General features: G+C 48.4%; 1 protein-coding gene across 6 annotated transcripts in view; it reads left to right on the top strand.

Annotated features, from left to right (window-relative positions):
- The window catches only part of Camta (Calmodulin-binding transcription activator), a 528,965-nt gene that overhangs the window by 457,803 nt on the left and 46,604 nt on the right, over positions 1-24,558 (top strand). For all 6 annotated transcript variants that reach the window (XM_075684812.1, XM_075684811.1, XM_075684810.1 and 3 more), the window contains one exon: positions 4,175-4,310. In XM_075684812.1, the coding sequence (XP_075540927.1) occupies positions 4,175-4,310 (136 nt within the window). The remainder of the gene's footprint in view (positions 1-4,174; positions 4,311-24,558) is intronic.

The following is a 24,558-nucleotide window of genomic DNA, read 5'->3' as shown; positions in this document are numbered from 1 at the left end:
CGTTCGTCTAGCTGCTTCGCGAAGATGGCACAAGACGGGCGGCGGGCGGATGAAGTTCAAAGCGGCAACGCTCTTTCGTTCGGTGCGGCGAGGAGAACGTCGGCGGCTACGCGCGAGAAGAAGGCCGAATGCAGAGAGAGAGAGAGAGGAAGCTCAAAAACGACAGGCGGATTGATGCGCTTCCCGCGACGCGCGGATGTACACAAGTGTCACATTTGCCGTGTCTTCGCGCACCGCGTCAGTGGACGGTGTGCTTCGAGAAAGCAAACGCGATTATTCTTTTTTTTTATATTTTTCGTCCTTAGCTGTGCGGCTTTGACACAGCGAGCCAGCGAGAACGCGTTGATTAGCGTCAGGCCGTGGACATTAGCATGTGTCTGACAGGCAGTGTTAATAATGTCCGAGACGAGGCGGGCATGACACATCAAGGGCGGTCCCGAGCCGGTCTCGCCGCTGATGCCGGCTGCTAAAGAAACGTCGGAAAGTTTTGTCCTTTTGAAAGTATTAACCTCCTGATACGAGTATTTTTTTTCTTAAACTTTCAGTAACGAGGGCTCATTAGAGTCTTTGAGCTACAGAGGTCAGCGGTCACTGTAGATTTTGTTTTAATTAGTGTATTTCTTCGCTTATAAATTTCGAACGTACTGCAAGAACAATGTTCGCCTATACTAGAAGCTTTCAATGCGCCTTTATTTTCTGTTTCAACGACTGTAATCTAATGCATAGCTCATTTAGTTTTGTAAAGTCAGGGATGAAGCTGACGTCTGGTCTTGGTGAATCATGGTTTGAATACGCGGGCTCAGAAAACACTAACGCGGGAAGAAAAAATTATCAACACAAATGCCTAAAGTATTCCCCTAAAGGTGAATCCTCTAGATTAATTCTTAATCTTACACGTAAAGGGTTCACCTTTATATCAATCCTTTCACCGAAAATATTTACCTAAATAATCTTCTAGGTGCTTCCATCTCTACGTCCCTCTACCTTTCTCCCTCCTACCCTCTCTCTCTTTTAACCCCATCCCCTGCACCCTGCTGGCGCTGAGCCGTGCTCCCGCATGGGTTGCAGAAAATAGCGCCAGCCTTTTCTCCTTCCCCACAAGAACCACTTCTCTCTCTCTCTCTCTAGGTGAAATATTAAGTCTTAATCATATGCATATGAAATATTTAAGCTCTCGCTGGAGGTTACGGCCTAACCAAAGCTTGAATGCTCTAGCGCGCGAGTTCTCTCGAACTTGTTAAAGGTTTGTCAAATGTCTCGCACTAAACTGCTCAGGAAAATAATGAGCCTACTTTCCTCTGTTGTCTCTTTAGTACTTGTGATTTAGTGAGGATTTGTACTTAGCTAGTGAGCTAGTTTTGTTCGCGGCGTTCCGTCCCATGCTTCGCAAAGCTAATCGACAAAACAGCACTTAACGACTCCGAATCTTGGGCTTCGTTGAATGCCTGTTATGGTGATTGTGAGGATGGGGGTAAGGTGACCAAAAATTCGGGGGTGCAGGCGAAACGTACCAACTCATTGTCACCATCGTCATCATTCTTCTTTTTTATTTCAGTAGTTACTTCAGTCGACTTACTTCCGAAATCACTACTGTTTGAAACCATGACTCGCGTGAGCTCTCTGTTTTTAGCTCACTTTAGGTGCGCCCAAACGTAATATCGATTCCATTCTTTCCTCTTTCATTCGCCTTCGTGTACCCCTCACGACATATAAGTTAGTTGACTGAACAAAGCCTGGTCAACCTCCCCGCCTCCTTTTTCTTCCCTTTTTATCTTTCTTACCTCGCGTTTCTGCAATTCTTGTCCTTTTCTTGCCTTCCTTCATTCACTCACTCCTCCGCCCCCCTCTTGGGATTCGCTTTTCTCAGCGCGCAGCTCTAGTTCACACAGGGTTAGTGCCCTACTGCCGTCTCCCGAACCGCCCGTATCCTGTTTCCTTTGGCGCCGGTCGCTGCCCCTTTGCCGAAGTGATCGTTGCAGCTACGCGTCTTTCACTGGGTTTCTTCGATATTCCGCTCGGGCGCTCTCGAAGACGAAACACGAAGAAGAGAATAAACTGGCCTCGTCGTCGTAAAGGAAGTCGGGGGACATTTGCATTCGCCTATCGACCCCGCAGCCCGCATTCGTTTAACTGAATCCCGTTGCTTCCAGTGTCGTGCCTTGTGCTCCCGCGCTCTCTTCCTCCCTCACTATGTCTCAACATAACTGTGCAGCATTGGTGCGCGAATGCTTTGGTCAGACTGTCAGCTGCCGCCGAATTCTTAGAGAAGTTCGTGGATAAAACGACCCGAGACTAGCTGGTACTTTGGCCGTCTCATGTTGTTGACAATCGTCATTTGTTGGCCAATCTCGAACCGGCAGCATTTATTTTCTGAGTTACGAGCTGACGCATAAAAAATGAAGAGTGAATTCCCTGTCAGAAGTGGTGTGCCCGGCAGGAATTTCGGTCATTTGGCTTGCTAGCGAAAATCTAAAGAGCCAGAGAGTTCTCGATCAAGCCCAGCGAACGGCAGAGACCAGTGGAGCCTTGGACTGAAGGACCTGCCCGGCGCTTGAAATCATTAAGAGAAATAAAGTTTATATTACTACTACTACTACTACTATAAGTGTAGTTTGCTACTTCTAGTTACATGAAAGGAGAGCTTCTTGCTGAACTAAAGTTGATGTATTACATTGGCTTTCATGATTATGTTTTTAGGGCCTCAGGCATAACAACTGACATATAGAAGACTGCACACAATTGATTATGGTCTCGGTTCTAGTCTGTCTGAGTCGTCGTGTTTCTGGAATCAAAAGAAAGCGTCATGTAAGAGGCTTCTATTGCCTCAAATTCAGTGGATTGACGAAGTAGAGAGTTACTTTTGATTTAGTTGCTAGTTGCCCCCCTTGGAATAGAGGAATGAAAGCAAACGAAAACAATTTCAAATGCAACACCAACGAACGCATTTGTAAGCTTGTCCTTAATGTGACGGCAGCTTTAGCTTTCCAATCACTGCAGTGTTTTGTGGGAACGAAGTTCTCTCTCTCTCTCTCTCTCTCTCTCTCTCTCTCTCTCTCTCTCTCTCTCTCTCTCTCTCTCTCTCTCTCTCTCTCTCTCTCTCTCTCTCTCTCTCTCTCTCTCTCTCTCTCTCTCTCTCTCTCTCTCATCTGTGTGTGTATTTGGGCGCACCATCGGCCGCCACTGCGCTACTCGCGTCATTTATGCCTTGCTCCCTCGGCTCTCGGGACCCACACGTTTATACGGCCAGCTTGACTACGGGTCGAAACCCCGCTGGTTGCTGGGCTGCCCCGATTTTTTCAGAGGTGTCGTTTGTCCCGAAGGTCACGAACGTGCCATCGCCATAATCTGCGTTAGCGCTTCTCCTAGGGGAAACGCCTTTGCCGTTTCGCACGCGCCACATTGGGCCGCTTTATTGTTTCCTTCCATGCGTGCACTTCACTTGAGCAATCCGACGGCGCGACCTCTTCGGGTTGTCGCTCGCGTACCGCCGTATTCGTTTGTCGTGTGATCGTCAGCTGCCTGTCGTTTCCAAACAAACGTGTAAGCCCTAATTTTCTACTGCGCGTTTCTGTTTACGCGAAAGCCCGTACTATCTCTTTTTCACGCTGCGCCGACCTTTCCTTGGCTCGTATTGTTAAGATGACATTCCAGCACATACAAGTTGACCAACTTGCAAACGCTGTTCATTTTATCTCACGTCTGTCTGTCTGTCTGTCTGTCTGTCTGTCTGTCTGTCCGTCCGTCCGTCTGTCCGTCCGTCCGTCCGTCCGTCCGTCCGTCCGTCCGTCCGTCCGTCCGTCCGTCCGTCCGTCCGTCCGTGCGTGCGTGCGTGCGTGCGTGCGTGCGTGCGTGCGTGCGTGCGTGCGTGCGTGCGCGCGCGTTCTCGCCCTTGACGTGGCCTTTGGGTCAAACTTCGAATGGTCTTGTTTGGTCGTATCACGAGTTCACCATAGTTCTTGGGGGCTTGCAAATTATTACGTGAAGTTTTCCTTGTTTACCTAGAAAGTTACTGCTCAGTAAAACTGAACGCGAACCTGCGGCGCCGATGAGTAAACGCCACACAAACGAAAAAAAAAAATGTTTGCCGTGGAAGTGGAGTTGCTGTTTCATCAGTGCCGTTTAGCTTTGCTGTCACGCGCCTTTACTCATCGCCGTTGTGTTGGCCCCGTTGCAGGCCCAAGAGCGGGTCGATGCTGCTGTACAGCCGCAAGCGGGTCAGGTACCGGCGTGATGGCTACTGCTGGAAGAAGCGCAAGGACGGCAAGACCACCCGGGAGGACCACATGAAGCTCAAGGTCCAGGGAACGGAGGTATGCAGCAGCGCGAGCTTTCGCTGACATCTAACCTCCCCTCCTCCTTTTCCTCCTCCAGGAGATTGCTGGCAAGCTCCTTTGACAGAGAAATTACTTGCCCCACGTAATTTCATTTGCGAGTGAACGTACATTATGTTGGGGAAGAAAGTCTGCGGATAGACATAGAACCGACGGTACTGCGTCGCTGCCTAGCTTGATAGTTCCGGAATTCCGGATTTTAGAACGCATGGCGCGTCAGTTTTCGCGCAGGCTGAGGACGGTCGTCTGACAGCGTCATTGTAGCACCTTTTTCAAATAACCGGGCGTCGCTTGCCGAAAGAAAAATCTTGCGTATTTCAACGCGCAAGCAGGCGAGAAACCTGAACAAACAAGTGAACACGTCATCACCGGTCCTCGCTCACCGACGGGAAATCTCACCGGACAAGTGATGCTTGTTTTGAAGCGCGCGAGCTTTCCAGCTCACCGTGACGGTCAGTGCGGCCATCGTGCTGGGGGATACTTTTGCTGGATGGCCACAGCCCTGAGAGCGATAAACGGGCGTGCAAAATGGGGTGTCAAAACCAGACTGTACGACCATGAGGAGACGCAACGTACCGCTTTCGTCGACGTTCGTGTGTCCTTTAAATGTCTGTTTCCTGCGGTGCTATTTCACGGCGTGTGACAGCTCCCGAAAGGGGCAGTATGCGTGGAACAAACAGTCAGTTTCGCAATAAAGTTGTCATTGTTTTCTTGGTCATTCAACTGCATCTTCTTCCTACCCCCACCCCCTCCCTTCGAACGAAATCTTTTCCCAAAACTCACGACAACATGACGTGAGTGCTAGAATAGGAACGAAAGGTAGTGTGACCTCCTCGTTCTTTTGCGCTGCTATATAGCCCAGCTTTCCACTTTGTTAACTTCGTTAAGCTGGTGTTACAGTACGCCTGTGTTTTGTGGGAAACGCGAACCGGACCTTTGCGCACGGCTCTTGAAGACAGCGTACATAAAGAGGCCTCAATATTTGCTTATGGTCAATGTGGGTCCCTGTTTTCGTACCCTGAGTTATACAACAAGGCCGGTATACTCGAACTCACCGTTCGCTGCGAAATATGGCAACTCTAATTCACTGCAAAACGTCCTTCGTAAAAAGAACTGCAGTTCAGCAGTCATCGTTCTTTCTGAAATGCGCTCTCAAGCTTTACCGCCAGTGTAGTCTAATTGGATGACTTTACAGAGGCAGTCTCGGCTAATTTTGCTGTACACCAGCGTACGCCTTCCTATAACTCGTGCTCCCTGCCTGGGCATTCATACTGAACGCTAGCAATTTATTAAGAAGTTGTCACCAGCGCCTTGCAAGAGAGCTGCTTTACCTATAATGTCATAGCACAGGTGTTTTTGATACCCTTTCAAAGCGCTAATTGTTAGGCGATTTACAAAGCTCAGTACCACAGCATTTGTTTATCCACAGTGCTGGTAAACGGAGAAGCGGGCAGTAAATTCTACATAACTAGAATTCAACGCTTATTTCATCTCGAAGAATTTGAGAAAAGTATCCCTTGATGATTGCTTCGTGATTGCCTCGGTATTCAAAGTCAAATGCGCCTTGCGTACGGCAGCTTTTGACTGCTTGGAAAATTTACATGTCTAACTTTCTAGAACGTTTAGTTTCACTGTACCTAACGGTGTTCCGCCCTCGTCGAGATATTATGTCGCGACCCTTAGAGTTTGGGTCGGCCGGCCAGTTTTCCTAATGACGTCTTCGATTTCAAGCACTGCAGTCTGTGTCGGAAGTCCGCATTGCGAGCGGCACCGTAAATGAGACACCTCGTGCTCGAGTTTGGACAGCTGGTGTCCCTGAAACCTCCGGTGCTGTAATGACATTCATATACCGCTGCTCATTAATGATGTTAAGACACAGGGTAACGGGAGACAGTGGGATGGTTGATGCGCGTCAGTTTTCATGGCATTTCACTCGTAGCTGCACTCTTAAAACAATACTTCTTAGTATCACACCATTTGCTATCTTAGTGTAACGGTAATTTGTAGCTGACACCCATTAGTACCAGTGACTACCTTGCTTAGTCAATGTTACTCACTCTATCGTTACCAACTGCAGTTATACTAGAGTAGCAAATGGTGTGACACTAGGTACTAACTACTACGACTTTTTTTTTCTAAAAATGTACCACTGCCCCGTGTGACGCGCCTTTTGAGTGCGCGAACGAGCGTACATGTCATGTTACGGACGGATAACTTGCCTGCGAACGAAAAAACGCCTCTCTTTTTTTTTTTTTTACTGGTGTGGAATGTTACGTTGATTTTTGCTCGTTAAAGCTATTCTGCGATTTTAAATAGACTGTCGCCTTCTTAAGTCAACTTTTTATTCCGCCCCCGTTGCAGTTATCGCGTTCGCGTTTCGTTAATACATTACGAAACGCCCAACCATCACCTGCGGACAAAAGACAGTGCCGCTGACTGAACGGCAACCAGCAACCTCTACTCAGAAAAAGAAGAAGGAAGAAAAAAAGTTATTGAAAATGACTAATGCCTCGTAATCTCCTCATCGTGTTGGTGGAGTGAACTTCGATTCGCTTATGCAGCGTCAGTGGGCCCGACTGACCGACGGTTTAGGAAAGTTGGGAGGCGCACCGTTGATTGGAGGAAAGTTAGCGGCAGCTCGTTTTCGGGCGGTAAACGCGTAGCGCGCACCGTCAGCTCGCGCCGGCCGCGCACTCGCCGCTTTCTCTACAGCCGAGAAGCAGCTGCAGCCGTGGCACTGCCTGCTGCCCTCGTGCTCACCGCTCCCCCGTTAACGCACCCTGGACCATCCGGGAGCGAAGAGCCGTGCGTGCTCGGCTTACCACGCGGGCCGAGAAAAGGGAGCAGGGCGCGCGCTCACGGGCGCGGGCCCACGTTGATTGCGGCCCGGGCTGATTGCCGGTTCGACTTGATTGCCGTCGCCGCCGTCGCTGCTGGTGCCTGCTCACGCGTCCGCGCTGATTGCCCCGCGGCGGTCTTCACTGCACCCTGGTCTCCATCCTTTCGCTTTCCCCCAGAGACTTACCCTCAGCCCTCCCTCCCCCCCTTTTTTTCTTTTTTTACCTCTTCATCTCGTCCGCCTTTGAGGCATCAGCACCCGACACACATATCCAGCCCCCCTTCCACCGCCTCTGGCAAGCGCGTTTTCGTCACACACGAACTCTAGGGACCTTCCTAACATAAGGTTGCGCCCCCATTTCCTCGGCCTTCTCCACTTCCTCCTCTTAACCTTTTCTCCTGTGGTCGTAACGTTTATGCCTCGCCTCCCGCTGGGCTCTTTGCAGGCGTCACTTTCCGTCCCCGAGAGAGACAGACAGAGAGAGAGAAAGAGATAGAGCTGTGTGGCGCCAGCTTGCTTCTGTTGCTCGCGTAGGGGCGACGCGGGGACGAAACGATTTTAGCTCGCGAATACCGAATTCTCCCGCATCCCATCTGGCGTGTAGCGCGAGATGTTCTTTCTTTCGGCGGCTGAATCGTAAAGACGGCGGTGGTTTTTTCAGTATGCATGAAGTGTGCTTTTGTTGCTTCTCCGCAAGTTCATGCTATGTGCTTGAGAATCACAGAGCACAACGTGCTGTCTTTGTTCCGCCCGTGGACGTCCTTTATTTTGCCTTCCTGTTACTTTCATGGCTTGTTTTTACACAGTGACCAGTTTACGCAGTGTACTGGGCAGCCAGCCGGTCTGAGAACTGGCTAACTTCTCTATATTTTCGCCTATTCCTGCTACACAGTGACCAATCTGCCGCTGTTGTTGGAGCTTGTTGTCTTTTTTCTTTTTTTTAATTGTACGGTAACATCTTCCAGATGAGCGTCCTTTCTTTTTCAGAGTTTAACAGAGGGGGCTTCCCCTCTTATGTGATGTTATTGCGGCAGAGCATGCTTGGCAGGGTGTTCTTAGTGGCAACATTTTTGTAGGGAAACGCCTGCTTTCAGCAATAGTTATTAATGCGAAAGCATCAAATGTCTCATTGAACGACAGAGCTGGTGTCCGTAGAAGCCAAATTGCATCTAAATTCCTATTGGCTGCGACACCACGTCACGTGCGCGCCTCGACGGAGCAGAGCAGGTGAAAGGGGACATCTGCTACCGCGTGTTGCGTCAGTGTAGAGGGCGTCGTCGCGATGTCACATTACCCTCGCTCTCGAAACCCTGTGTTATCTGCGCGTTCCTTGTCCGCGAAAGCTCTCGCCTTCCTTTTACCTTCGCCTCCGTAATCGCTATAAAGAAATTTACGTACAAAAAAACCAATAAATTCGAAAGAAAAAGCGTTCGCGGTGGTGAATTTCGAACTTACGGCCCCATGCTCAGAATCCCAGTGTTGCCCACTGGGCTAAACCTACGCCTGCTAGATAGCCGGCCTGTGAACTCTACTTTATGTCATCTTGCTACGTGGACCGAAATTTTCATTGCGAAGCCCGGTGTGACGAAAGCGGTGACGTCAAAATCACCTCGGTTTACTTAGGAGCGCGCCCATTAGATTCTGTGGCAGTTGGGCAAGGTCGCATGACGTCACGGATCGACGTGCACCGGCCCTGTGCCTTCTAGGAGGCCTTGGCCAAATGCCTCAATGCGTTCGCTTGCCCGCGAGGAGCTCATAACTCGAAGGACCGCTCAGTGGCGTTCAAGTGGACATTAATGCTTTTGCATTCACAACTCATAAGAAGTGCTTAGGTGTCCTCGGATTTTTTGGTTCATGCAGACAGCAGTCAACGCTCACAAGAAAGCTTAACGTTTACAGAACATTAAAGTGGTGTTTCGGCTGCTCAGGACAAGCGTCCACTCTTTTGCGTTTCTTCGCAACAGTGCATTCATTCGCGTTTCTCTCGTAATTTTGTTTCTTTTTTTTTCACTTTAACTGGTGTTTAGCGAGCGCCATACGCGATATCACGTGATATATTCAAGTTTCTCTCCCTCTCTGTCGCTTCCAGAGCTTTCCAACTTTTTCTCTGTGAACGCTTCACAACTGATCTCGGTAAGCGCAAAAAGTACCGTAAAAAGAAATATCATCATAATCATCCGAACACACGGTGGCATTGCCTGCCTTCTCGAATATGATATTGTTATAGTGTTGTCCGACTACAGTAGTTGTGCTGGTCCGGGGATCGAACCCGACGTAACCCTCAACCGGATCAGTTGCTCTGGCAACTTGCTCTTACTATGAAGATCGTAGATGGTTAGTCTAGATGCAAATTAATCTAAAACTTGAAACTCAATCTAGAAGTGACGTATGGAACAAATAGAGAGAGAGAGAGAGAGAGAGGAAAGGGGAAAGGCAGGGAGGTTAACCAGAGAAAAAGATCCGGTTGGCTACCCTACACTGGGGAGAGAGGGGAGGGGGAGGTAAAGTGGTAACAAAGTAGAGATAAGGAAAGGAAGGAGCCTAGACACACAGTCACCATCGGTCACTGGCACCGAATACTGTCATCGCACAGCACAGTGACACTTGCCACACTATCAACATTTTTTCAGGCTACAGCCGCCTGTCCAATCCTGTCCCCCTCAAAAACCGCAACAGTGCCCTCGTCGCCCTCTGCTGCGATGGCTTGTGATGGCGGTATTGTAAAATAAGTTCCTCTGTGAGAGGTCTTTGGTCAAAGCGCGCTATCGCGGTTGCGAGTGATTGTCTCTGTAAATTATATCGAGGACAGTCACAAAGAAGGTGTTGAAAAGTCTCCTCGTTACCACAGTCCTCACACGTGGCGTCGTCGGCCCATCCAATTCGGTAAGCGAAAGACTTGGTGAAAGCCACCCCTAGCCATAGTCGACAAAGCAGGGTAGCTTCGCGACGGCAGAGTCCAGCTGGAATACAAAGGCGTAGAGAGTAGTCAAGATTGTGGAGTCGGTAGTCGTGAAAACTTCCAGCGTTCCACAAGGAGAACGTGATGTCACGGCTGATCATTCGAAGTTTTCGAGCGGCATCTGTCCTTGATAACGGTATCGGCTCCTCTTCGTCCCCTTGAAGAGCCGACCGAGCAGCGTTGTCAGCGTGTTCATTCCCTATGACTCCGCAGTGACTTGGAAGCCACTGAAATGTCACGTGGTGTCCTTTCTCAGTTAAGGTATGAATGAGTTCTCTAATCTCAAATACCAGTTGTTCGTGTGGTCCGCGCCGCAGGGCCGATAGCAAAGACTGCAGTGCAGCCTTCGAGTCACTGAATATTGACCACCTTCGAGGTTGCTCTTGGCTATAAACAAATAAGTTCGAACTTACGGCCCCATGCTCAGAATCCCAGTGTTGCCCACTGGGCTAAACCTACGCCTGCTAGATAGCCGGCCTGTGAACTCTACTTTATGTCATCTTGCTACGTGGACCGAAATTTTCATTGCGAAGCCCGGTGTGACGAAAGCGGTGACGTCAAAATCACCTCGGTTTACTTAGGAGCGCGCCCATTAGATTCTGTGGCAGTTGGGCAAGGTCGCATGACGTCACGGATCGACGTGCACCGGCCCTGTGCCTTCTAGGAGGCCTTGGCCAAATGCCTCAATGCGTTCGCTTGCCCGCGAGGAGCTCATAACTCGAAGGACCGCTCAGTGGCGTTCAAGTGGACATTAATGCTTTTGCATTCACAACTCATAAGAAGTGCTTAGGTGTCCTCGGATTTTTTGGTTCATGCAGACAGCAGTCAACGCTCACAAGAAAGCTTAACGTTTACAGAACATTAAAGTGGTGTTTCGGCTGCTCAGGACAAGCGTCCACTCTTTTGCGTTTCTTCGCAACAGTGCATTCATTCGCGTTTCTCTCGTAATTTTGTTTCTTTTTTTTTCACTTTAACTGGTGTTTAGCGAGCGCCATACGCGATATCACGTGATATATTCAAGTTTCTCTCCCTCTCTGTCGCTTCCAGAGCTTTCCAACTTTTTCTCTGTGAACGCTTCACAACTGATCTCGGTAAGCGCAAAAAGTACCGTAAAAAGAAATATCATCATAATCATCCGAACACACGGTGGCATTGCCTGCCTTCTCGAATATGATATTGTTATAGTGTTGTCCGACTACAGTAGTTGTGCTGGTCCGGGGATCGAACCCGACGTAACCCTCAACCGGATCAGTTGCTCTGGCAACTTGCTCTTACTATGAAGATCGTAGATGGTTAGTCTAGATGCAAATTAATCTAAAACTTGAAACTCAATCTAGAAGTGACGTATGGAACAAATAGAGAGAGAGAGAGAGAGAGAGGAAAGGGGAAAGGCAGGGAGGTTAACCAGAGAAAAAGATCCGGTTGGCTACCCTACACTGGGGAGAGAGGGGAGGGGGAGGTAAAGTGGTAACAAAGTAGAGATAAGGAAAGGAAGGAGCCTAGACACACAGTCACCATCGGTCACTGGCACCGAATACTGTCATCGCACAGCACAGTGACACTTGCCACACTATCAACATTTTTTCAGGCTACAGCCGCCTGTCCAATCCTGTCCCCCTCAAAAACCGCAACAGTGCCCTCATCGCCCTCTGCTGCGATGGCTTGTGATGGCGGTATTGTAAAATAAGTTCCTCTGTGAGAGGTCTTTGGTCAAAGCGCGCTATCGCGGTTGCGAGTGATTGTCTCTGTAAATTATATCGAGGACAGTCACAAAGAAGGTGTTGAAAAGTCTCCTCGTTACCACAGTCCTCACACGTGGCGTCGTCGGCCCATCCAATTCGGTAAGCGAAAGACTTGGTGAAAGCCACCCCTAGCCATAGTCGACAAAGCAGGGTAGCTTCGCGACGGCAGAGTCCAGCTGGAATACAAAGGCGTAGAGAGTAGTCAAGATTGTGGAGTCGGTAGTCGTGAAAACTTCCAGCGTTCCACAAGGAGAACGTGATGTCACGGCTGATCATTCGAAGTTTTCGAGCGGCATCTGTCCTTGATAACGGTATCGGCTCCTCTTCGTCCCCTTGAAGAGCCGACCGAGCAGCGTTGTCAGCGTGTTCATTCCCTATGACTCCGCAGTGACTTGGAAGCCACTGAAATGTCACGTGGTGTCCTTTCTCAGTTAAGGTATGAATGAGTTCTCTAATCTCAAATACCAGTTGTTCGTGTGGTCCGCGCCGCAGGGCCGATAGCAAAGACTGCAGTGCAGCCTTCGAGTCACTGAATATTGACCACCTTCGAGGTTGCTCTTGGCTATAAACAAATAAGTTCTGCAAAAATCTTCGGGATGCGGAGTGTTTCCTAAAGGAAAAAAAATTGTCCTCTAGGTCACTTTAGGCTCCCTGATACAGTACGATACAATACGATACGATACAATACGATATGATACAATGTGATACGATACGATGCAATACGATACGATACAATACGATACGATACATGCGATACATTCCCGCATCCCTTCATAGGCCTCGAGGACATCTCTGTAAATAAAGACGTTTTCACCGCCACGTTCTCACTGCCGCACCAAATCAGCGATGACCGAACTTTTGTAAGAAATCAAAGCATCATTTCACCACCACAATCTGAAGAATACAGACGTTGAGGGTCGTCGAGTAAAAACCACGAAACGGCTTGACGGGACCCGCGGTCCCATTACTTAACGCAGGCGTATAGGTACATAAACGCATAGCAACCATATTGGTTACATTTAAAGAGCAAGAAATAAACACAAGCAAAAGACACGTGCAACACAAAGAATTACCTTGTCACACGTCAAATGTTGATTAAAACAAAATAACGTTGCTAAAGAAACATCATAGCTGATCAAGTTACAGTAGAAAATAGAATAAGAATTATTCCTCCTGGAGAACCAGGTTGGTTGTATTACAGCATTGTGAATTACAAATAGTCATTCTGCCGTTGGAACCTTACATCACTGTCTCTCCAGAGATGTCGTTGAATATGCTACGCCGTCGCATTTGAAAGTGGCTCGGAGCCTTCTCTAGCGTTTCTAACGTGGACGCTCTGTGTTGTTCACAGGAATGCTACGACGTCTTCTCGCTGTTTGATTCTACATTGCCAGTTTCTCTCCAGTCCTTTTCTTTCCATCTTCTTTTTTTTTCTGTCTCTCCCTCCGCCACGCATCGCTACGTGTTGGGCTATTTTGCTTTGAGATTTATTGCTTTTGCTTTTCTTTTTTATTGTTTCAAAAGCGTACGTACTTGAAAAACCAGCATTTCACCCTTGACAACGAGAATAGCGACTCTTCAGGAACCGTCTCAGTCCAATAAAACTACCTTTTGTTGCTTCGGCAACTCTCCAGACGCCCAGTGTCTCGGAGTTACTCTTATTTTCTCTTCAGACAACAACAAAGAAAAGAAACACGGTACAATATCTAGCTGTACACTTCTGAAAAGGAGCCTAACGCAAGTCTGTCTATTCCGACCTCCACTCCACCTTTCTTCCTTTCGTCCTTGCTTTTTTTTTCCTCGGTCGTTCTTCGGAGAACTTAACGGTCCGCTGAGTTTTATTGTCTCGTTCTCGTGCGTCCAGTGAGCCGCTTGCGTAGCCGCTCGAGAATAGTGAGTCTTGTGTGAGGCAATGTAACATCGCGTTTTCTTTCTTTATTTTCAGCCAGCAAAGAGGGGAAGGCCTTCACAATTTAAAAGTCCGGCTCACTTATTCCTTGCTATCGTGTGCCTCACTTCCAAGCTTGTCCCGCTCTGCTTCAAAGCTACCGTTACTGCTTCATCTTGGTCCATTTATAATTTTATTTTCATTCCTTTCTAGGGGCCATAAAGTAATTTCTGTACGGTGTTGCTGCCCGGCCACCGTGCGACCTTTCGAGCAGATGTTTTTAAAGTCTACTCTGCGAAAAGCTAGAGGCACTCCCCGGGATGAAATTACGTTTTCCGCTTGGTATATAAGCGGAAAATTTTTGTCTCTCTCCCTCCCCCCCCCCCCACCTATATTTAAGCAAATTATAGGAAGCTATTTTGTGCGAGCACCTATGTGTCACAACGCATGCACTTTCAGAACTTTCAGAACTTTCTTCTCGAATTACGTTCATCATTGGTTGCTCGTCTGTGGGTACAGCCGCCGTCGCTGGCTCACAGCGCAGTTTCGTACTTTCTGAAGTAGATCGGTGGTTGCGTGAAACTGAAGGTGTCGCGAGATAAAACTTCGCGCAATTGACGCGTCCGGACATGTCGCTGACAGCAACGCCTGTAATGGGGTATTTTTTTATTGTGATGAATAAAGAGCACAAAGAACAACGTAGACATAGAGAAGAAATAGGTGTCACAAGCGCTGACTTCAAAGCATTTTTTTTTTAAGGAACACAAGAAAGTTTAATACGTCTTATCCTAGCACTTTCACATTAGCAAGTCGAGTTGCTCAGTGGCTATGGTGTTGGGCTGCTGAGCACGAGGTCGCGGGATCGAATCCCGGCTGCGCCGGCCGCATTTCGATGGGAGCGAAAACACCTTTGTACTTATATTTAGGTGCACGTTAAAGAACCCCAGGTGGTCGAAATTTCCGGAGTCCTTCACTGCGGCGTGCCTCATAATCAGAAAGTGGTTTTGGCACGTTAAACCCCATAATTTAATTTTTTTAATAAGCAAGTCGAAACGAAACCGAAAAGTCAAGAAAATTACGAAGTATAACTATCTTTATTTATTTGCTTTTATATAAAAATAAACAGAGGAGTCGTCGTCGCCGTTTACTGGCGAGTCTGCCCCTTCTCGCCTGATTGACAATATAGGATTAAAAAATGAAATAAATATAAATACTTGCTCTAGGTAATGCTTAAAATTATCTTCATAACTCATAGAAGCTTTTAAAAGTTCGAGTGCGCCATTTTAAAGTCGAGTGACAATATGCAGTATAACCGTTACTGGGATAACAAAACAAACATTCCTCCTTCGAAAGAATGTTTTATTCTGAAGTTTTGTACGTCATCTATTTCTCTTGTGAGCGTCTGGAAGACTGGCTCACGCACATCTTAGCGCTATTCTTCACCATCGAATGCTACACGCCCGCCCAACTTGCCGCATTAGACAGGGATATTTCATTAAATGGCTAGGGAACATTACATAATAAACCCTAGTGAAGTCATCTGAAGTCAGAACAGCGCTCGAAATAACACTCATCCTTGGCAACACTGTAAGCTACCGTATCACGACGTTCTCCTACATTTTAGGATACGGTAGGTCAGTTGTCAGAGCAGAATTGGAAGCCGTACGAATATAACTAACGCGAAAAAAAAAAACGCCAGTTAAAAGTTCAAACGCACTCTGTAAACGCTGATATGTATTATAGCTATAGGCGCCAACATCTGGCACCGAAATCAACGCGTGCGTCGAACGCGTCCATTACGCACACGGGACATTTCCTCGGCCCTGAGGATGAAAAATTACCCATTGTGTTCCTGATTTAGCGCAACGGCAGTGTTAGATGTCAGCATCAAGCGCCGGCAATCGAGGGATTCGGTTGATTATGGGGCCCGGCGGAGGCCACCGACGCTGCTCGAAAGCGCAGGCGGCTACAGGGAGACCACGTTCGTGGCGCAAGATAATGCAATTAGGCCGGAACTTTCTCGCCGGCACGCAGAAAGCGAGCCTTGCAGAAAGGAGAGAGAGAGAGAGATTGCACTACGCCTGCACTCTGTTCTGCGGGCGCCTGCTTTGCTAGCGCCCTGTCTGCGGCAAGAACTGCAGGCTTCGCGTTGCAGGCGCATGCGGTAAACGTCGTTGCTTCCTCGGTAATGGAATTGAAACGACGGCGCGGCAGCAGCTAGCTCGTTCGAAACACTGTTGCGGGCGCGGGGGGGAGGGGGGGGGGCAGATGTGAGCGGCACCAGGCGCAGTCCACGCGCCACTGTACCACGTGCCACCGACAAGCGTGCGTGCGTGTGTGAACAAAGTTCATGCGGCGGCCGGCAATTTCGTCACGGAACTGCCTCGGCAAATTTTTGACGTGGCAACTGACTGCACGCTTTACTGTCGCAGATTAACCTAGTTACGTCCGCACAACCCCTCGTGGCACAGCGCGTGCTGCCGGGGTGAAAGTCGCGAAAAAATACTATGTTTGCATCCTCTATGGTGAGTCTTGATCAAATCGGCGTGCAACACCGCGCAGTGTGTTCTAGTCTACGCGTGTCACTCTTTTATGTTCACGTGCCTTATTTTTATTTCACGACACTGCGCTTTCGCGAAAATTAGAGCAAATTAAAACATAAGAAAACACTTCTATTTTTTTATGTGAATGTCAACTACGTTTGTTATAATGTTATCTGGTTTCTTTTCTGAGTAAAATGTATCTTTTAATTCACTTTACTTGAGGCGAGTGCAAAACTGTTCCTCTTCGCGGGCAGGGTTCATTGTTTCATCGTCTGGTTTCCAAGCAGATTTTCGCCTCTAAGAATACGCCCTCTGTTGTCATGTCCTCTCCCGCACCGCCATGCCTGCCTCTTCCGATCTCGTTTGGGCTCCCGTCGCGCTTATCGGTCACTCTTTCCGCCCTGCTCGCTTGCCGGGGCATCAGTGTCTAACCTCCCTCTCTCCGCCCCTTCGTCTTTCGTCCCCTGCCTTCATTCACGCTGTATAATTAACGCGCCTGGAGAACCACGCTGCGAACGACGTGAGCGTCCCTCGTGTTTTCGACGTGCCAGTCTCGCGTAGGGCGTGGCTCGTTGCTGCTGCTGCGAAAAAAAAAAAAAAACGCGGCCTCGTCGGTCCCACTCGGGCTTGCTGCCTATCGGTCGAGAGCCGCCGCCTGTGAAGGGTGCTTCACTGCTCGTGAGCGTGCGCTGCGCCGAAGACACTTTAGAGAAAGGGAAGCTGAGTGCGCAGACAAGCGAGAAGCGAAGAAGGGAGAGGGGCCGTTGTTGACGAGGACCCCCGGGACAAGCACCCACGGTCGTGTTCATGGTGGTCCCGTCGTAGCGAACACGCGCTTCCATGTTCACGTTTTCAGCCAGAAGGTCGACGGCGCTAGGATAAAAAAAATATGAAGGCAGACTGAAATGAAATGTTTGTAAATATTGAATATTCATATAGGTCTGTAAAGAAAAGTGCAAGAACAAAGAAGGACGAGGGTCATTATTATCCTGTGTGCATTGGAGGGGGGTGGGGCAGGGGGATATAAATGGGTGGGTGCGTGTGTGTGTGCGTGTGTTTGCGTGCGTATGTGAGTGCGGTAGTGTTTTACTTTTCCGAACGTTTCAACGCCGAACTTTGTCGTGTTGTCTTCGGTAACACGCCCAGAGAAACTAGAATGAACAAATGTCCAGTCACAAGTCCAGGATCAATTATCATATCATATAGCGTACGTCCTTCAGACATGCTTCTTAGGGTGCAAATAATCCGCTGTTTGCTTTAAAGTGCGATCTCTGCGTATTTTAATTTAGGCTTTATCCGCCTATTCTCTCGCCGTATTTGTCGTCGTCGTCGTCGTCGTCGTCGTCGTTGTTGTTGTTGTTGTTGTTGTTGTTGAGTAACAGTATTTATTTTTCCGGCTTCCTTGGCCTTATTCGGCGTTACACGCTCTAACCTGAGCCGTCCTTGTGTAGTTAACGCCGTATATTTAAAATTGAATAATTAACGGAACACTACGAATGTTCTACTACATGCTTCGTCAAGTTTGGTGCTAAAAAGCTATCTATCTGTTAACGCCATGACAATGCATAGATGCGCTGTGAATGCACGCATGGTAAATGATAAATCAGCTTCCATTGTTAAAGTGTTCCCTTCTCTTTTACAATCACAGTGTTGAACAGGCTTCCACAATGTCACTGAAGGACGTAATTCGGCGAAGCGTTTCGAACAATGTCGTTGGATCGCTGAGTACGAAATCTTTCGCCATTTGTTGCGTGTGTGCCCGTCTATTTTCTTTTTTTTTTTCGCTGCGTATTTAAAAACGCAATATAATGTTGTAACTCCTCCGTCTCGTGCGCATCGTTGTTCATGCTTCTTGCTGTCCGCTCGTGCCCTTTCAGGAATGTTTTTTCTGATAGGCGGTCCAGTGTTTCTACACAAGTCGGCAATAAAGGAACAGGGTGCGAGACATCGCCCCTCCCCCATCAAACTACCGACATCCCTCGATACTCCTGTGCAGCTAGCGCCGGCTGGAAGTGTCGTGAATCCTGTCCCGAAATACGCCAACCTGCTAAACGGATTGCCACGCATCGCGCTTCAGCTTTTTTCTTTAGCGCGAAGGAAATTATTCACAAAAAAAATTTAACGGGAGTAGCGCGAAAGCAACTGTGCTACGCACGTCGCACTAAGGGCCGTTTCTGTAGTAACGTTCATTTATATGCATATATGGCACGTATAATCGTGATGGCCGTACGCGCTGCCGCAGTAAAATGACACAACAGTTTCACGCGCTCGCTTTGGTCGGCGCTTGGTTACTGCTGCGTTAGCGTACAAAAGCGTGTAGAACCATGGGAAGAAACCGGACGCGAAGGCGCCGTGATCGCCTTTACGACATCGCCTCCGGTTCCGGGCTCGCTCACCGTACGGTCATTCTGTTCTCCGCTGCGCCTCCTTTAATGTTATTGCATGCGGGTGAAGAAAGAGGATCATAAAAGGAGGGGGAAGGGGAGGGTGGTATTCATGATAGAAGCGCGTGGTGCTATATAACTGATATTGCTGCTGTTTTCTTAATAATAAGGCACGCGCGAGTCGCGTTTTGTGCGCGTGCCTAGGCCGTTTTTAGTATTTCCTGCTCGAGACGGTAGAACATTGTCCTTTTTTTCTCTACTGAAGACAGCGGAACTGTCTGGATGACATCGATTACCTTGGCGCGCCTTCACATGTGTTCCCATATCTGTGAACCTGTACATTATATGTGAGATGCTGATGAAAAAGTGTGTGTGTGTGTGTGTGTGTGTGTGTGTGTGTGTGTGTGTGTGTGTGTGTGTGTGTGTGTGTGTGTGTGTGTGTGTGTGTGTGTGTGTGTGTGTGCGCGTGTGTGTGTGTGCTCGTATTTGTAGGACAGTCATCTTCGAAGATTGTCACTTCTCAAAGCACTGCGCCGAACGCAAATTCATCCCGGCGGAAGCGTACGGGACGAAAAGAAAACGTTACGGGAGTGGACATGCGATATCCTACAATAACGTTGTTTACATCGTCTAATTTAACAGTTTGGCCATCCTACTAGTTATCCTTGTGAACATTATTTTGTATTTTACGTTCTATATGTGTGTTACGGTCTCGCGTTAGGTTTACTGACACCTTGCTTCCCACACTAACATATTCTGCACAAACCTGACTCAGCAAGCCTTTACTCGAACACTATTTCCTGGCTTAAACGCTCTATGCTCTTCTACTTTCTGTTCATAATGCACATATGGAACGTAAAACACGAAAGAAAGATGATAATGAAAATTAGCAGGATGGACAATCTGTTCAACAGACGATGTAAACAACGTTACTATAGGAATAGGGCGTCCTCTCTCGCAATATTTTTTTTTTCGTCACCTACGCTTCCGCCTAGATGGACGTCCATTCAGCGCACTGCACTAAGTTATAATCGCCGAAAATGGCTGTCCTGCAAATACGAGCCCCCGCTACCCGCCCCCCCCCCTCCCGCACGCACACACGCACACGCGTAGTGTCGAGGTCCGGAGCTGAGCTCTCTAGATAGGGGTGAAAGAGGGAACAGGCGCATTCGCTTCTGACCAGCGCAGTGGGGCAGGCCAGTCACGTGATCTGGGGTCGACTAATGCTTTCGACGAGCGTCCGGCGCCTAAATGGAAGGCGCGGGAGGAGATAATTAAGCCTTCCGAGCCCCTAGGCCCTCCCTCTCTCCCCAACATCGCCCCGTAATAGTGCGAGTGGCCGTTGTTTCCACTTCCCCCCAGTCCTCCACTCTCCCTTTCGTGCCAGTCTTTGCCCTTCCGGATATCGATGCGCAGGACGACGTGTCGAGTACGCCGCGCCCACCACTGTCTTTTCCGTTCCACCTTCATTCTCTCTTCTTCTCCTTTCTCTTCACCGTTTCATTGTGTATTTTTGTTTGTCTCGCATCTGTTTTGCTTTTCTTCCCATTCGCTGTTTAATCTTCCTTCTCCTCTCAGCTCATTATTTCACGTTGTTTCGTTTTGTTCGGTTCGTTAAAGTTGTGTCGTTGGTTGTTGCCGTCAGCGCTTTGGGGCCGCTACTCCTTTGTTCTTCGTTGAGCCTGCATCCGCGCTCACCGCCCCCATTCCGCGCGACCGGCCTTTCCTGCTAACGCTGTGGCGATGCTGTCTTCAGGTCATCGCTTTCTCTTCCTTGTGGCGTTCACTTTCCCTTTTTCGCAAAAAGAAAGGAGCAAAGCCGTTCAATTACAGCACGCTTGACGTGGCGCAATATTAGGCCGCAAAGAAATAATCTTTTTTCTCTCTTTCTTTCTTTTGCGCTTTTTGCTGTGTTTTCAGTCGATTTGCTGTGTGTCGCAGTATTTATTCCAATGCTTCTATTTTTTAAACGCTGCTTCGTTGGCAGCAGCTGGTGACGCAAAGCGCTTCTCTCCAGGCGGGAAGCATAGCAGAGTCGATCGCGCATTACAGCTGCGCGCACGGTTGTGCGGAGAGCGTTATCGCTGAGCGTCGTACAGACGGTACAGACGCAGGTACAGACGGCGAAGCACAGCGATCGCGTGCACAGAATGTTGAAACGCCGAAGGAGAAAAACGCATTCGTTGCTTGCTCTTCTCAAACTTACGTTATTGCCGGTCACATTTGATATGACTACGTCGCAAAAAAAAAAAATGTGCTGAAGTTTTTAGTTTTCACCGACGGTTCTAGTTTGGGTCCTTGATATGTTTACAATATAATCTATCGTATATCCTTTTGGCAGTGCCCTCCTATTGCTTTTATCTAATTTCTTGATTTCTTCGTCTCCCCCCCCCCCTACCTTTTAGTTTCATAATTGTGTAGTTTTAAATCTTTCTTTGGAAAATGAGTGTGCCACGGAAAACTTTACAAAGGTTTTCGATTTCTTGTCACCATTTATAGCTTTACCATGACGTTAGCATCTGCGGCACCTTTGCTTTATTCGTTTCGCTTTCTCTCGTGGCTTTGTTCGAATCAGCCAACGTTCTCCGTTTCTTTTTCTTCTTCTTTTTTCCCTGCGTGTTATCTCTTGGTCAACCCTTCGTTTTTACCGCGTTGTTTTCTCTCCTCTGCTTGGCAACGTAACGGGTCAAGCCAGCATTGTGCTGCCATTCTTATCTCCTCTATTACCGCTGTCGTTGCCCGAGTGCTATCAACAAGATACCCTCATTCCTCCCGCGTTCTCTTCGTCCACAGTGGCCTTCTTTATTTATCGGCCGAGAGGAACCGGTCGTTTCGTTGCACCGGTTCTTTTATTCTCAGCGCCGGCATCACCGTCACCTCCCCGCCTGTTGTTGCCATTCCCTGCCGCGCCCGCCAGCCTTCCCGCACCAATCGCGCCGCGTACGAAAGCCGTGTTTTCTGGCCTTGTTCTATCTAATTGGCGATACGGTCGCAACTCTGTGGAACACACTCCGCGCGTCCTTATTCTGTGTATGTGTGTGGGTAGGTGTGTGACTTGCTCTGCACTTCCTGCGTACATCGCGTGCTCTCCTTCGTTCGTCGCCTCTTCCATCCACTGCGCCCTATACGTGTATATCTCGCTCTTCGCCGCGCTTTCATCCTTGTTTACGTTCGGTAATGGCCCGCCGCATGTCTCGCATCACCATCCCCGCTCTGTGTTTACCTCTCCGGGACCAGGCGTCGTGTTCTATACAGCGCGGGCCTTTCCCCAGCGTGTACACTTTATCAGTCGAACGTGTCCATCCGGAGGAATCTTAATTGTGACGTGCTCCTCTGCCCGTGCAACGCTGCTGGTCGCATTGATAACTTGCAGGGTGCTTTCTTGCGTGTTTGTTTCCCTCTATCTCTCTCTCTTTCGTTTCTTATCGTTTCGTTAGGATTGGGTCCTGCGTGTTATCTCACGTTTCTCACGTGCTTCCAACAGTGTTTCTGTGCCAGCTTTCTTTATTATTATTTTCTGTTCCTCTTAGCTTTTTAGTTTCCTTTTAGTAGGGGACATGTAGGAACCAGAGAGAGCAAATCTTAGTTTAAAGACAGCTCGTGATATTGGCTGGAATGGAGCGTCTGTTGCTTGCTACTCTATAGTGGAGCGAAAGGTTTGGAGAAGGCGAAGAGGTGTGAGAGTTGATGAATGACGGTGGAATAGTGCAATGAGCGAAGTACTTGCCGCCCCCACGTCCAATTTTCTTCACGTAGGTATAGTCATGTGTGTGCCCAACACATTCTTAGTCCGTGTATAAACGTCTCCCAACATCATCGGATGCCAGCGGAAAGTTGGAGACAGAAACATGTGCCCGGGGTGTACGAGCGGCCCTGTCTATGACAGAGCTCACGCCACTTTTTCGATGGCTGTACTGGTAGAACGCGGAAGGAGGGTGGCAACGTTCGCTCGTTACTGATTTCGGTGAGCTGGAATAGCGAATACATGGCAAGTAATAAGCGCGGAAAGAGAACACACTAGCCCTTTCGGCGCGTGTCTATGGGTCTTCTATTGTTCTTGTGGTTTGTGCCCTGTGTGTGCGGATTGCCTAGCAAGGATGCGGCTCGAGAAAACAACCCATTCTTGTCAAGATATAGACCGTTTGTCAGCTCCAGTTTCGCTTCTGCGTCTGCTTGCTCTTTTCCCGATAGCCGTCAATGAATCGGCAATAACGCCACTTTAACCTCCAAAGGAGGACAATATTCTTACCATGTTCCGTCTTCGGGAGGTCGACTTCAACGTCAATATGACCTAAACTTTGCAAAGTGAGGTAAAGGTTATAGGTTGAATTAAGGTTGGCGACTGTTAGAAGTTTCGTGGGTGAGGCAAACACTTTTTACCTCATCTTCTTGCGTGAGCTCGAGGTTGAGATCAGGTCGCCGATAAAAGTTTGAGTGAAGTCTACTTAAAGTGCTAAGCGTGGATCATCATAGAAGCTTCACATGCAGAGACCCCAAAGTCACTTCCACAAGTAAACTGAAGGGTCGAGGCCTATTATCTATCAATCCGTCCGTCCGTCCGTCCATCCATCCATCCATCCATCCATCCATCCATCCATCCATCCATCCATCTGTCTATCTATCTATCTATCTATCTATCTATCTATCTATCTATCTATCTATCTATCTATCTATCTATCTATCTATCTATCTATCTATCTATCTATCTATCTATCTATCTATCTATCTATCTATCTATCTATCTATCTATCTGTCTATCTATCTCCTGATCACATCTCTACTTCATGGAATGAAATTGAACTTTCTTTCAATATTGAGTTGAGGTCGAAGTGATGTCTCTGGCAGCCGTTGAAAGTTGAGGTGCAGACTCCTGGAACTGCCTCTGCGTCATGGGATGAAGTTGAACGACGTCGTCAAGTCTGACTCGAAGTTTAAGAGAGGTCGAGTCTTGCGAGCTTACTTTAGGTACTGACGGGTAGTTGGTAAGAAAAAAAAAACATACGTTCCCACAGACATGAAGGCTTAGGGAATGCACAAACCTCTTTTTTCTAAAACTTGGGCCGCCAAAGTCATAAGTATTGTGAAGACGATTGCTCACCTTCCTTCACGACGCGTGCACCCTAAGAGGCTCCATTCAACAGAACCACTATTTTGGCGACGTTTTGGCGACCATTCGTTCATAATCGGCGCAGATCTTATGCGCCGAATAATGGTAAATTTTGGCTGAGGGTTGCAAAATATGGTCCACTGCTTTTGCATTGTTCAACTAATTCAGCTGTAGGCTTATCCTATATCGGTTCGATTTGCTGCCCTGAAGCAAGCAAATTAACACAGAAAAAAAGAAGAAAGACAGGGCTGGTGCTTTTTTGTGCCTTTGCCTTTATTCCCCATGCATGTTCGCGCGGCTTTTCTTTCAAAGCCACAAGAAAATTAGTGTGTCAAGCGCACGTCCACATGGGCACACGATATCGAAGATAAGGTACCGTCGTACGGTATCGTCTCTACGCGCATACGGTACCGAAGAACAAACACGGTGTTCCGATCTCACACGCTTCTCTGCTCTTAAACTTCTATACGCGAGGATCTAAATATTGTTCAAGCAGTAGAAAAGTGGCAGTGTGAGGCAGAGAGATCTCGAAGAGCTGGAAATTGGCGTTGCCATGCTTAATGACGCCGCGCGGCAAGTTCGCAGCTGAATTAAATTCTTGACCCAGTAATAACGTTACATTATTATTGCTACGCTGCGCACGTAGTTCTCGCGGGCAGCTAATTGGCAACTTGACTGACGCGGCTGGGTTAAGGCGAGGAGAAGAATACGACATGAGTGAGAGGGTACACGGGAAAGAGGCGCGCGCACAAACGAGACCCGGGC

Source organism: Dermacentor variabilis, chromosome 3 (assembly GCF_050947875.1).
Source record: "Dermacentor variabilis isolate Ectoservices chromosome 3, ASM5094787v1, whole genome shotgun sequence".
Classification (NCBI taxonomy): domain Eukaryota; kingdom Metazoa; phylum Arthropoda; class Arachnida; order Ixodida; family Ixodidae; genus Dermacentor; species Dermacentor variabilis.
This window is presented reverse-complemented; position numbering and strand designations above follow the sequence as displayed.